Below are 12,305 nucleotides of genomic sequence, written 5' to 3'. Positions count from 1 at the left end.
GTACGAAAGTTGTACGATATCCCCGTGACTGCGTGGGTTTTCCCTGGGATCTTCGATTTCCTTCCACCCGTACAGGTTTGTAGGTTAATTGGCTTGGTACAAGTGTAAATTGTCCCTAATGTGTGTGTAGGATGGTGTTAATGTGTGGGGAATCGCTTGTCGGGGGACCGAAGGGCCTGTTTCTGCACTGTATCTCTAAACTAAAAAAACTAAAAAAGCATCAATGTTTAAATCAAATACAAGGTCTATGGATTGACACCGTGGGTAGGCAAGGCTGAGAATGTTATGTCAAGGTTCATTCTGTATGATTAGCTGCAATTTGTATTGATTGTACTCAGTGTATAAACAATCTGTCACCAGTTTCTTGTTTATTGGCAAAATCTTGTGTGCAGATGGACATCATCGGTAGAGCAGGTGATAAATACGTACTGCCAGGCACAATGTGTTCAGCCAGGGTGCAGTGCAAAAGACACAATATATACAGATAGACCTCAATGTGAATGTGCAAGGTTTTAAATATATTAGTACAGGCTGTACACATAAAATTGTGAATGTGGATAAGAGATAGTGTGTACAGGCTGAACGTAGAACAGGAAAGCACAGGAACAAGTCGTTTGGCCACAATGTCTATGCCCAACACGATGCCAAATTAATCTCCTCTAACTGCACATAATCCCGTGATCTAGATCCTTCCGTTCCCTGTCTGTGTGCCTGTCTAAAACCCACAATCATATCTGCTTCCACCACCATTCCTGCCACCACATTACACGCACCCATTGCTTTTCCTGTATACATTCTACTCACCATGTTTGCTTTCCCCACTCGTTTTACTCACTAGGTCTGTGCTTCCACACTCCTTTTACTCACAGGGATTGTGTTTCATACCATGCCTTTTACTCACCGATTATATGCTTCCCACAATCCTTTAACTCACTGGATCTCTCTCACCCTGCTCCTTTTAAACTTACAGGCACCATTCCCAGGCTGTTTGAATCCATTTATACAGAAGAGTGTGAAGCTGTCACTGGACAGGAAGAGCTCCCATTCAGTAATCACAGCCAGGATGCATAGTAACCAGGTGCCTCACTGTACCTGTGCTGTTGAGAGATTACTAGCAGCGTTCAGCATGAGTGAGAAATTACATGTACTGGAAATGAGAGCAACCGACTGATTGAGTTGAGTAATGAGGACTGCTTGCTCTTGGATTAGTGAGGGAGGGAAGTCCATAAAGGAATCAGTCGGGAGAACGGGAGACTGTTCAGGGAGAGTCATGTAACAAAAACTGTTGGATCACATCCGATCAGAATCAACAATACTCTGGTCACTGGCATTGGGTTCCTGAAGAACCTGATGCTTCACCAGAAGCCGACATGGTCAGGACCCCGACAGTCATTGAGAGACACTCCATCATCTGGGGTCTGACACAAACTCAAAGCCAGGTCCCCGCACACAAGGGATGACACACAGCAAGGGTTACGGGATCAACCTATTTGCAGCCTTGCTCTCCAATTACTGCTCTTGTTTACGTGTTCTGCACCCAGTTATCGGACCAGCCTCCCACGGAGAACTCTGCGTGTGAACTGGCACAACATTGCTGTAACGCTGCAGTGTGACGACATTCAGCAGAACAATCAGCCTTTTTATTCCAGCAGTAGCCTCCCGTCCTGTGGTGCGTGCATTCCACGGTACTCAGGGCACACTGTAACACTGCAGTGTTAACTGAAAAATGGGTTGATTTGATGTCATTTGTTCTGACAACCAAAGAGAGGAGGAATGGGGAGGGAGGGGAAGGGTCAAAGGTCATCGAATAGCTACGGTTAGTGAACGTCCGGGCAAGACTGGGGAGAGAGGGGGGGTGGGGGGGGAATGATCAACGATTTCTCGTGTTTTCAAATGAGAGATCAGCCCCTGCTGTTCGTTTGCAGAGCTGCCTGAATCAGCAATCCTCTCACAACAGAGTCTTTTCGAAGGAGAAGGAACTGACACTGTTCACTGCGATAAGTATGATTTTCAAACCCATTCTCCGGCTGTTTTTGTGGGGTGCGTTTGCATTCGGGCAGTGGTGAGACGAGTGAGGGACTGTGTGGAATGTGGGGCTTGAATCACACAGTGGGAACACTGAGCACGGCCTTGTGGGAGAAACTCCCTGTTCCCGGGGAAACTGCCCAGGGCTCAACACCAGGATAACGGGATTATTGAGGGCACTCGGCCACAAATTGCTCCTGGCAGTGGCAGAGGAGAGAGACAGCATGATAATGCAATCAGTACATTGTACAAGACTTCTCACCGTTCAGTAATGCGCTTTTGGAGAAAGGCAAGGACACAGCAGAGTCATTCACCAGGGACAGACAGAACTGGGTTCACTCTGACCCGGGACAGGGAGTGCCAGGGCTACACTGACCCGGGATAGACAGTACAGGGGTCACACTGACCCGGGATAGACAGTACTGGGTCATACTGACCCGGGATAGACAGTACTGGGTCATACTGACCCGGGATAGACAGTACTGGGTCATACTGACCCGGGATAGACAGTACAGGGTCATACTGACCCGGGATAGACAGTACAGGGTCACACTGACCCGGGATAGAAAGAACCAGGGTCACACTGTCCTGGAACAGGGAGTACCAGGGTCACACTGGCACAGGGCAGGGGTATCACGATCACACTGACCCAGGAGAGAAGGGACCAGGGTCACACTGACCAGGGATAGAAAGGACCTGGGTCACACTGGCCCGGACAGGGAGTACCAGGGTCACACCGGGTCAGGAGAAAAAGTATTAATGTCCCACTGACCTTGGACAGAGAGTATCTGGATCACATCATATTATAAGGAAAGTGTGAGACTAAACTTTAAAAGGTTTTTCCAGAAATGGAAAATTGAACCTCAGAGGAAAGATAGGATAAGTGGGGTTTGTTCTGTTTGGAGATCCATAAGAAAGTTATGAAGAGTCTATTAAAGAAATAGGAAGGGCCCACTTCCCTCAGTAATAGGATCAAACTCTGGGGTTGTAGATGTAACATAATTGGTAGACGGAGGAAATAAGTTAAAAATTTCACCAAGAGTGTGGTGATGTTTGGAACTCACTGTCTAAAAGGGCATGTTACATAGACAAAGCAGATTCATCTGGTTTTGATAACTTAACTGTCGCAGGATAGAAAGTACCAGGGTCAGATTTAACTGTCGTATTAGGTCTCATTGTATCAGACACTCCCTTTGCTTCATCTACACCCCTCTCCGCCACCTGAAACGGACTTATTTTTCTCTCTTTCCCAGTTGTGAAGTGTCCCAGGCCTAAAACATCCATTGTTTCCTTTTCCATGGCTGACCCTCCAGCATTTTCTGTTTTATTTCAGATTCTAACATCTGCACTTTTTTGATATTCACTCCCTGATTCTAACATTAATCCATCATCCTGTACTTGCTTACCTGAACCATTAAACCATTACACCTGTTAACCTATCGTCTTTGTGCCTGTTGAACCCTCATTGACTCCTAGTAAACAGTAGTTTTAAGTCTCTATCATCATTTTCAATGTCATAGAGTCATAGAGTGTGGAAACAGGCCCTTCGGCCCAACTTACCCACACTGGCCAACATGTCCCAGCTACACGAGGCCCACCTGCCCGCATTTGGTCCATATCCCTCCAAACCTGTCCTATCCATGTACCTGTCTGTTTCTTAAATGTTGGGAAAGTCCCCCTGGCTGCTTGTTCCATGCACCTACCATCCTTTGTATGTCCTCCAAAGCTTTGCTGCATTCTCTGCTGCTCCCAGTCTCACTCCACGGAAAATATCCACTCCTCCATTTCTGGCAGTTTGATCATTATCGATTTAATCTGTCATTGTCGATCAAGCTCTTGAAATCTGAAGCCTTTCCATCAGGGCAAAGGGCTGAATGTTCTTGAGTAAAAGACTTGAGAGCCTCAGTGGCCTCTTCCTGTTTCTGCGTAACAGACTTGAGGAGCAGAATGACCAATTCCTAGTGCTGTATAACAGGCTTGAAGGGCTGAATGGTCTCCTCATGCTACTGTGGATAGATGGGAGCGGCTATGTGGCCTCCTGAATGTGGGTGCAGTGAGTGGGGAGGAGTTCCTTCAGCAGTGAGACGGGGCTTGCTGGCCTGGGCGGTAGCAGTGGGGACTGCGACCGTTCTCTGTTTGTGCCTGTGTCTGTTGTTATAGGGGTTGAGGATATTTAAGATGCCAGCTCCTTGCCCCGCAGGTACGTGGGGAGACGATGGCTCGCTGGATCACTGGCTTGTTGCTCCTGATGGGACTGAGCACCACAACGAGCTCCAACCCTGGCTGCCGTGTCCGCATCACTGACAGAGGCCTGACACTGAGTAAGATCCCGCAGCCTCACATCCCCCAGTCGCTTCTCACCAAACAAACACGCAGCTTACTTTGCGATCAATGAAAGTGCGACTTTGTAAATGACTGAATGTTAGGTGGGGGGAGGGGTGGGGGGTGGGGGGTGGGGGGTGGGGGGTGGGGGGGGGGTGGTGGGGAGCTGATACACTCCACTGTCAGCCTATCGTTGTTTGTGAGCCAGCAGCTACAGGTGATGAATTGCTATGAAGGAGGGAACTCACCGTATCTCACAGAATGGATATCCATACAAACACCTACTGTGTTTCAGCTCAACAGTCTAAGGGGACATAACCACATATCAGAACCTACCCATTTACACACACACACACTTGACAGAAGCATTCCCTACATACAAATACGTGCAGGCTCCTGTGCACACACGGATCCTTTATACACAGCCACATTGAGTGTACACAATAGTGACATACATTTATATTGCCCATCTATTTACAGTAGGCCAGACACTATCAATGCATTTATACTGTCCATGTGCTCTATCACACACAACTGCTCTGTGCACAGGTGAAAAACACACACCCACTCACACACACACACACTATCAATGCCTTTCAACCTGCAGGCTTCCACACACACATGCAATCTCTGCATATCCTCCACCCCTCTGCACATATGCAATCGCATAAACTGACCTTGCACACATTCCCACAAAGACACAGCATAACAAAAAGCATCAAACTTGTACATAATCTGTGTATATACACACAACGGCACATGCACACTCCAATATACACAGCTTTGTGAGTACACGTTGATCAGAGTTAAGAAGGAAACTTTCCACTGCCTGGAGTCAGAGCAATCACAAATAAAGATGAATTAAATCAACTCCCCCATGCATTAATCAGCACGGCTCCTTCTAACACCTGGCAGCAGGCACATGGAAAGATTGCCAGCCAACAAAACTCACACACGTCACACCCCTCCGACTTGGAAGTCAATTGTTGCTTCTCCATAATCGTCGGGTCTGCATTTTTGGCAGTAATTTGGTAACAGCATCACCATAAGGAGTGTAATACTTTCCAGAGCTTTACCAGCACCCTCTCAATGACCAGATGGAGATTTGTCAGAGATACCCACATTCCAGGAGCAAGTAACAAAAACAAGAACCTTAAACATACAAAATATCTTTCTCATATAATGGCAGTGGGCACACATGGAGTCACGCAGCATGGAAACAGGTCCTTCAGACCAACTCATCCATGCCAACCAAGATGCCCGTCTACGCTAATCCCATTTGCTCACATTTCATGCATATCTCTAAAACCTCTCCTCTCCATGTACATATCCAAATATCTTTTAAATGTTGTTATTCCACCTGCATCCACCACTTCCTCTGGCAGCTTGTTCCCTACATGTATCACCTTCTACCTTCTATGACAAAAAGTTCCCCGTCGCGTTCCTATTAAATCTTTCCTCTATCACCTTAAACCTATACCCTCTAATTTTTGATTCCCCTACCCTGGGAAAATGCTGTGCATTCACCCTATCAATGCCCCTCATGATTTTATATACCTCCATAAGATCACCCCTTTACAATCTCTGACTTTCCGAGAATAAAGTCCCAGCCCACCCAATCCCTTCCTATAATTCAGTCCATCAAATCCTGGCAACATCCTCATCAATCTTTTCTGAACTCTTTCTAGCTTAATTGCATCTTTCCTATAGCAGGGTGACCAAGCTGAACACAATACACCAAGAGTGGATCACAAAACCTCTGTACAACTGCAATATAATGTCCAAACTTCTGTACTCAATGCCCTTATTGATGAGGCACAGCATGCCAAAACTCTTCTTCACCACTCTGTCCACATGTGATGCCATCTTGGGAAGTAAGTACCTGTATCCCTAAGTCCCTCAGTTCTACAGCACTCCCCAGGTCCCTATCATTCACTGTTAACCAACATCACTGAGAAGTGTGATGGTTGGAAATGTTTGGATACCTTGAGGTCATGAATGGAGATTCATAAATGCAAGTTCTTTATTTTCATATACGAGTCATTCCCAGGTTACAAACGCCTGACTTTTGTCTAGCCCGTACATACGACCCAGCATTCGGGATGGATGGATTTTCCAGCTGCTGTGGGGTGGTGGGCATCTTCTGCCATGCAGGAACTCAGTTTCTGGCAATATCTGAATGGTTAAATTGAATCTCCTGGTTTAACTGCACATTGCCCTTGGATAGCCTTTGTTTTTATTTAAGTATATTGGCAGTCCACCATATTTCTGACTTGTGAACTGTTCTGGTTATAGTTCTCAGAAATGGGGTAACCTGTTGAAACCTGCAGAGGACTTGCATACACAACTCCAATAGGTGTGCACACTTTCACACACATACAAACATATCACACTCATGCACTCGCACACATATGCACACCGACATATTGTCAAAAAACACATATATACATAGTTCACACTTCTGTGCATTCACGTGCACAGTCACATCTCACACACACACACATGATACAATCACATGCATGCAAAAATATATATACACAAACCCACATTTAATATATGTATAGATATTGAATGACACAGTGGGCTGACTCTATTCCTAGGCTATTGCAATTAAAATTTGAACAAAAGCTGGGGCAGATATTATTGGAAATTCAAGCCATGCTGCACAAAACCAAGTCTGAATATTCTTTTGTTTTTTATAGTTCAGTATGAAGGATTGAAATTTGTTGCTGAAGAGCTTGAAAATATCTCAATTCCAGATTTATCTGGGAAACAGGGTCCATTCCATTATTCCATTAAAGGGTAAGTGTCTTCTTGGACCTTGCTGCTGCTTGCTTGTGGACCAGGATCACTGAGATCTGTACTTTTGATATCCCACAGGGTGAATATCACTGAACTGAATTTATCTGGTGCCACCCTTGGCTTCCAAAATGACGCTGGTCTACTCTTTGAAACAAATAACTCGTCCATCAGCATCACCTTCCAGAGGGACATGATGTACTGGCTGTTGTGAGTGCCTTTTATTCCTGTCAAGCCCTGCATGATCTGTGCTGTCACGCTGTGTTACATATCCCAGCACCTGTGCTTCATCCACTTGCATCATTGGCTATTTTTTGAGACCCCAGTGTCACTGAAATTCCTGGCAGGTATCACATATATCCACCTGGCGGGGATTTAAACCCACTTTACGTAGAATGTACAGTAGAGAAAGGGACATTTATCCCCATCAAGCCATGCTGGAGTTTATCATAGAGTCAGAGTTGTTCAGCATTTTTACATCATTTTGCAAACTTACAAATTATACCTCCTACGTTCACATCCAAATCGTTAATATATATATCGAACAGCAAAGGTCCCAGCACTGATCCCTGTGGTGATCATAAATTTCCAAACAGAAAAACATCTTTTCACTCTACTCTCTACCTCCTTTCACCAAGCCAATTTTGGATTCAATTTGCCAGTTTGCCTCGGAACCTACATGCCTTAATCTTCTGCTCCAGCCTCCCTTGTGAAACCTTGTCAAATGTCTTACATTGCAAAGTTTTCTCATAGACTGCACTCCTTCAGTGGTTAAGGCTCCCATTCAAAACCCACAAATACTCCCGAATAAGAAGCGAACACAGTCCTGATGAGCAGTTGGTGGTAGACCAACAGTTAGTCAGTGCTGGCAATGCTGGCAGTTCACATGTTTATCCTTGAAACTGCCTCCCATCTTGGCAATGTCATGTCCTTGTTTGTGGAATCGTATTATGCACAGACGGTTTGATTTCACACTTCCTAATGAATAATATTGAGGATTGAAATCTGGGTTGCTAGTGGAGCTCATTTGGTTGGATCTGTGGTCAGTGAGGTAGACATGTTGTTACTGGGGCTGCAGAGGGTGCGATGATGGTGGGGATAGGGAGTTGGAGGAGGGGGCTGTGACCTGTGGTGCCTTGGATGTGATAACTATGGAATGCGGTATGATCAGCGTTTGAGAGTAGGGTGGTGGGGATTAGCTGTGTGACCAAAGTCAAGTGAGTGGAGGACTGGTTATGGTATAATCAGTGGTCACGTGGATGGGTAGGTTGAGGAGGAGGCAAGTAATCTTTCAACAACCAATATACTGGGAATTAAATGAGGTAACATGGGATTGGAGTGTAGCATAGGATTAGAGGCATCACCAAGAGCTTTTGTGGGTTACTAGGTTCAGACTTTTTTAAGGGTTGGGGATATTGAGAATTTGGGTAATGATGGACAGCAATAAAAGAGTAGACTATTTTCTAAATGGGGAGGGAATCCAGAAATCAGAGGTGCAAAGGGACTTGGGAGTGCTGGTGCAGGATTCTCAAAAAGTTCATCTGAAAGTCGAATCGGTAGCAAAGAAGGCAAACGCAATGCTAGCATTTATATCAAGAGGGCTGGAATACAAAAACAGGGATGTAATGTTGAGGCTCTATAAGGTGCTGGTATGGCCACATTTGGAATATTGTGAGCAATTTTGGGCACCATATCTGGGGAAGGATGTGCAGGCTCTGGAGAGGATCCAGAGAAGGTTTACCAGAATGATCACAGGAATGAGTGGGTTAAACTATGATGAGTGTTTGTCGGCACTGGGTCTGTACTCACTAGAGTTTAGAAAAATGAGGGAGGGACCTCATTGAAACATACCAATAGTAAAGGGCTTGGATAGAATGGATGTGTTCCCACTAGTGGGAGAGTCTAAGACTAGAAGTCCTAGCCTCAGAAGTAAAGGACGTTCCTTTAGGAAGAAGATGAGGAGGAATTTATTTTGTCAGAGGGTGGTGAATCTGTGGAATTCTTTGCCACAGAAGGCTGTGGAGGCTGTCAATGGATATTTTGAAGACAGAAATAGATAGATTCTTGATTAGTATGGGTATCAGGATAATGGGGAGAAGGCAGGAGAATGGAGTTAAGAGGGATAGATAGATCAGCCATGATTGAATGGTGGAGTAGACGATGGACCGAATGGCCTAATTCTGCACCTATCATTTATGACCTTATGAGTAATCGGTGTCAGTGAGGTGTTGGTCTCAATGTTGGATAAGAGTTAATACTGGCCAAGGATCGAGCGGTGACCAGGAAATTGGTCAAGGGTCTGATAAAGAACAGGATTGGGTAAGGGCAGGGTATTCAGGTGCTGAGCGGGTAAAGGGCTGTAACCGGGGGCATGATAGGATTCAGTACATGAATGGAGTTTGATACGCCACTACTGAGACATATTTTGGGTTTTTTCCAGGAAGGACTCTGGCCAGATTAATGCCTCTGCTGAAGGAGTCAACATCTGGACTGTGCTACATCTGTCCAAGGGTACATTTGGGCAGATGAAGATAAACAAGGTGTCCTGCAAAGCCTCCATTGCCAGAATGAAAGCAAAGTTTAATGGCAACTTTCGGTAAAGATTTATTTTATTACTAGACAAAGTGGACCCGTTGGGCCCAAACCTCTCCTGTATTGGTGTAGCACCCTGTCCTCCGCCCCTCCCCTCTCTCCTCAACCCCCCCTCCCCTCTCCCCCACTCCCCCCTTCCCCCTCCCTCCTCCCCTCCCCTCCTTTTAAACTTTAAAATGTGAATAACTTTAAAAATATAATACCGATTTCAATAAAAACTACTTGCCTTATCACTAAAGTGACAATGGTGAGTAAGGTGGGCCTAAAATTGCCGCGCTATCATGTACCGTTTTGGCTGAAGTTCAGTCACAAACAAGATAACAAACGCAAATATGTATTTTCATCACATTAAGGAGGCGGCTCCAAGGCAAACAACAGGCACTTAATTAAATTAAAAGAAAAATATGCAAATATGAAATGCAATGGATCTACTCTGCCATTCTCTTTAATATGCAAATAATGAATGTTATTTATTTTTGCTCTTCAACTTGCAGTGTGAAACATGCAACTGTTTCAAAGCTACTAAATCTTCCGTTGGCTAGCACATTATTACACACAGAATATTTATGTTTGCTGACAGACACGAGTGCTTCAAAAGACAAATAGGTCCAGACTTGACTGAGAGATGTACAACTGCAGTCATAGAAACAAAAAAATTGATACGGTTCATTCACAAGAGACTACTGCGCAGAAATTAGAGCTTATCCATGCATTAATTGGAAGATTCAGAGAAACGTGGAAATTTTACCTTATCAAAAAGAAATGGTCAGAGGGCTTGCTGAACGAAAACCCGACTGCAGTTCCCAACCGTAACCGCCTGCAGAGATAACTGCAGCGTATATGCCACAAGGAAACGAGAGTTTTAGTATATAGTTGAGGCATGATGCGATTAAGAATAGCTTTCATTTTGGGAACAACAGTCTCATTACACAGATGCAATAAAATTACAAATGGAAACATCCAAGACACTCACCACATTGGCTGCTGTTACTAATCTATATGCCACCTCTCACAGTTTGCTGCATTTGGGAAATCACCCAAACTTCATACCCATAGAAAGATAACTTTCCCTTTTTTTCTGACAGCATCTCCCAGTTGTGTATCTAAAGCAGAAAATTATGCCCAAATATTAACTGTAAAAGTTCCAAACAAACATTACTCTGGGGAAAGGGGACAGTTACTCTACTTGTGAAATGTTGTACATGTGTTCACTTATACTATGGCCAAAGTGCCTGACCACATTCCACAAGCTCTGCAATTTCACTGCATTTTCACAATTCACCACTTCTAATGATAAAATTCAGTTCCAATTTGCTAACAGTGCCATTCAATCCAATCTGGTGATGAACAGAAACATCACTATAAGTCTCCAAGGAATCCAACAGGAAAGTTATAGGGTACAAGTTAGACTGAAGGGCCTGTTTCCATGTTGAATGACTCTCTGACTCTATGACTATGTGAAGAAATCCTTGTGTCTCTGCACCTTAGGGCTGCTACCACTGCAGCATGAGTGGATGCTTGGACTCGGCCTTAGGTCTGGTTTTAATTCCAAATACTATCTTCTTGCTAGTTGATACCAAATATTGATTACATGTGCGTGGTGGTTCTCTGCAAACCATTAGCTCCTCTCTAATGTTCTAGGTGATTTCCTGTTTATGCTACTTTTTTTACAGGGGCTTTTATGAAATATTCTCAACAATTATCACAACCGGCTTGCGCTTCCTAATAAACCAGCAGGTAATTCTCATTCTATATACATTTGCAATGGTTTGTATTCATTTTTCAGGAAGTCAATTCATTATCCATTCTTAAGTGACTGGTGGTGAGCTGCCTTTTTGAACACTGCAGTCCTTCTAATGAAAGTATTCCACAGAGCAGTTGCTGGGGTTTAGATCAAGTAATGATGAAGGAATAATTTATTTTCTGATCAGTATGGTGTATCACTTGAAGCAAAGCCTCTATTTGATAGTGTTCCCCTGGGCTCGCTGTCTCTCTTGATGGTGGACATCATGGATTTGTGCATAATTACATTATGTAGGTGATACATACAGCAGCTATGGTGCACCAGTGGTGGAGGGAACAAATGTTGAGGGTGGTGGTGGAATAATGTTCAACTGTGCCATTTTGTACTGAATTACAATTCAGTGTTCAGAGCATTGAGAGTGGGCTGCAGTTGGGTAGGCATCTGCTCCATCAGGCACCATGATTCTGTGGTATTCCCATTGCAAATCATATCATGTGGAGGTGAAACTCTCCTGGCTCTACAGCAGCTTCTGCAGGAATACGTACTTGGAATCTCCTGCGTCCCCACTAATCTGATGGTTGGTCTTGACTCAGGGCATGGTAGAGTACAAAGCCAAGAGCCTTGGCCTAATATTTCCCCTCAAGGCACTCATTTCAACCCAGGACACCACTGACTAGACTCAATGTAAGTGAAGCTGATCGTAACTTCTCTCCCTACTTTTCCCATCAACCATGATCTAGTGTCTCCCCTCAACAAATGTGCCCTTCTAATTAAATGTTTTCTCTGGGTACCAATTTCAAACCAGGTGCTCTGTGAGGACTGA

General features: G+C 44.6%; 2 protein-coding genes across 3 annotated transcripts in view; both read left to right on the top strand.

Moving 5' to 3' along the window:
- Window positions 1-12,305, top strand: part of LOC144604376 (cytochrome c oxidase subunit 4 isoform 1, mitochondrial-like) — a 420,358-nt gene that overhangs the window by 326,043 nt on the left and 82,010 nt on the right. The gene's annotated exons all lie outside the window — the stretch shown is intronic.
- The window catches only part of pltp (phospholipid transfer protein), a 57,602-nt gene that overhangs the window by 11,473 nt on the left and 33,824 nt on the right, over window positions 1-12,305 (top strand). The window contains exons 1-6 of one of the 2 annotated variants that reach the window (XM_078418687.1): window positions 1,847-2,001; window positions 4,226-4,346; window positions 7,050-7,149; window positions 7,228-7,356; window positions 9,587-9,742; window positions 11,412-11,475. In XM_078418687.1, coding sequence (XP_078274813.1) covers window positions 4,241-4,346; window positions 7,050-7,149; window positions 7,228-7,356; window positions 9,587-9,742; window positions 11,412-11,475 — 555 coding nt within the window. In that variant the 5' untranslated portion in view covers window positions 1,847-2,001; window positions 4,226-4,240. Of the gene's footprint in view, window positions 1-1,846; window positions 2,002-4,225; window positions 4,347-7,049; window positions 7,150-7,227; window positions 7,357-9,586; window positions 9,743-11,411; window positions 11,476-12,305 lie in introns of those variants that run through there. The other variant, XM_078418688.1, reaches the window with a different exon arrangement.

The sequence above is a fragment of the Rhinoraja longicauda genome, chromosome 22 (genome assembly GCF_053455715.1).
Source record: "Rhinoraja longicauda isolate Sanriku21f chromosome 22, sRhiLon1.1, whole genome shotgun sequence".
NCBI classification, from domain to species: Eukaryota; Metazoa; Chordata; class Chondrichthyes; order Rajiformes; family Arhynchobatidae; genus Rhinoraja; species Rhinoraja longicauda.
Note: the sequence above shows the minus strand (reverse complement) of the source record. Positions and strands in the feature narration are given on the sequence as shown.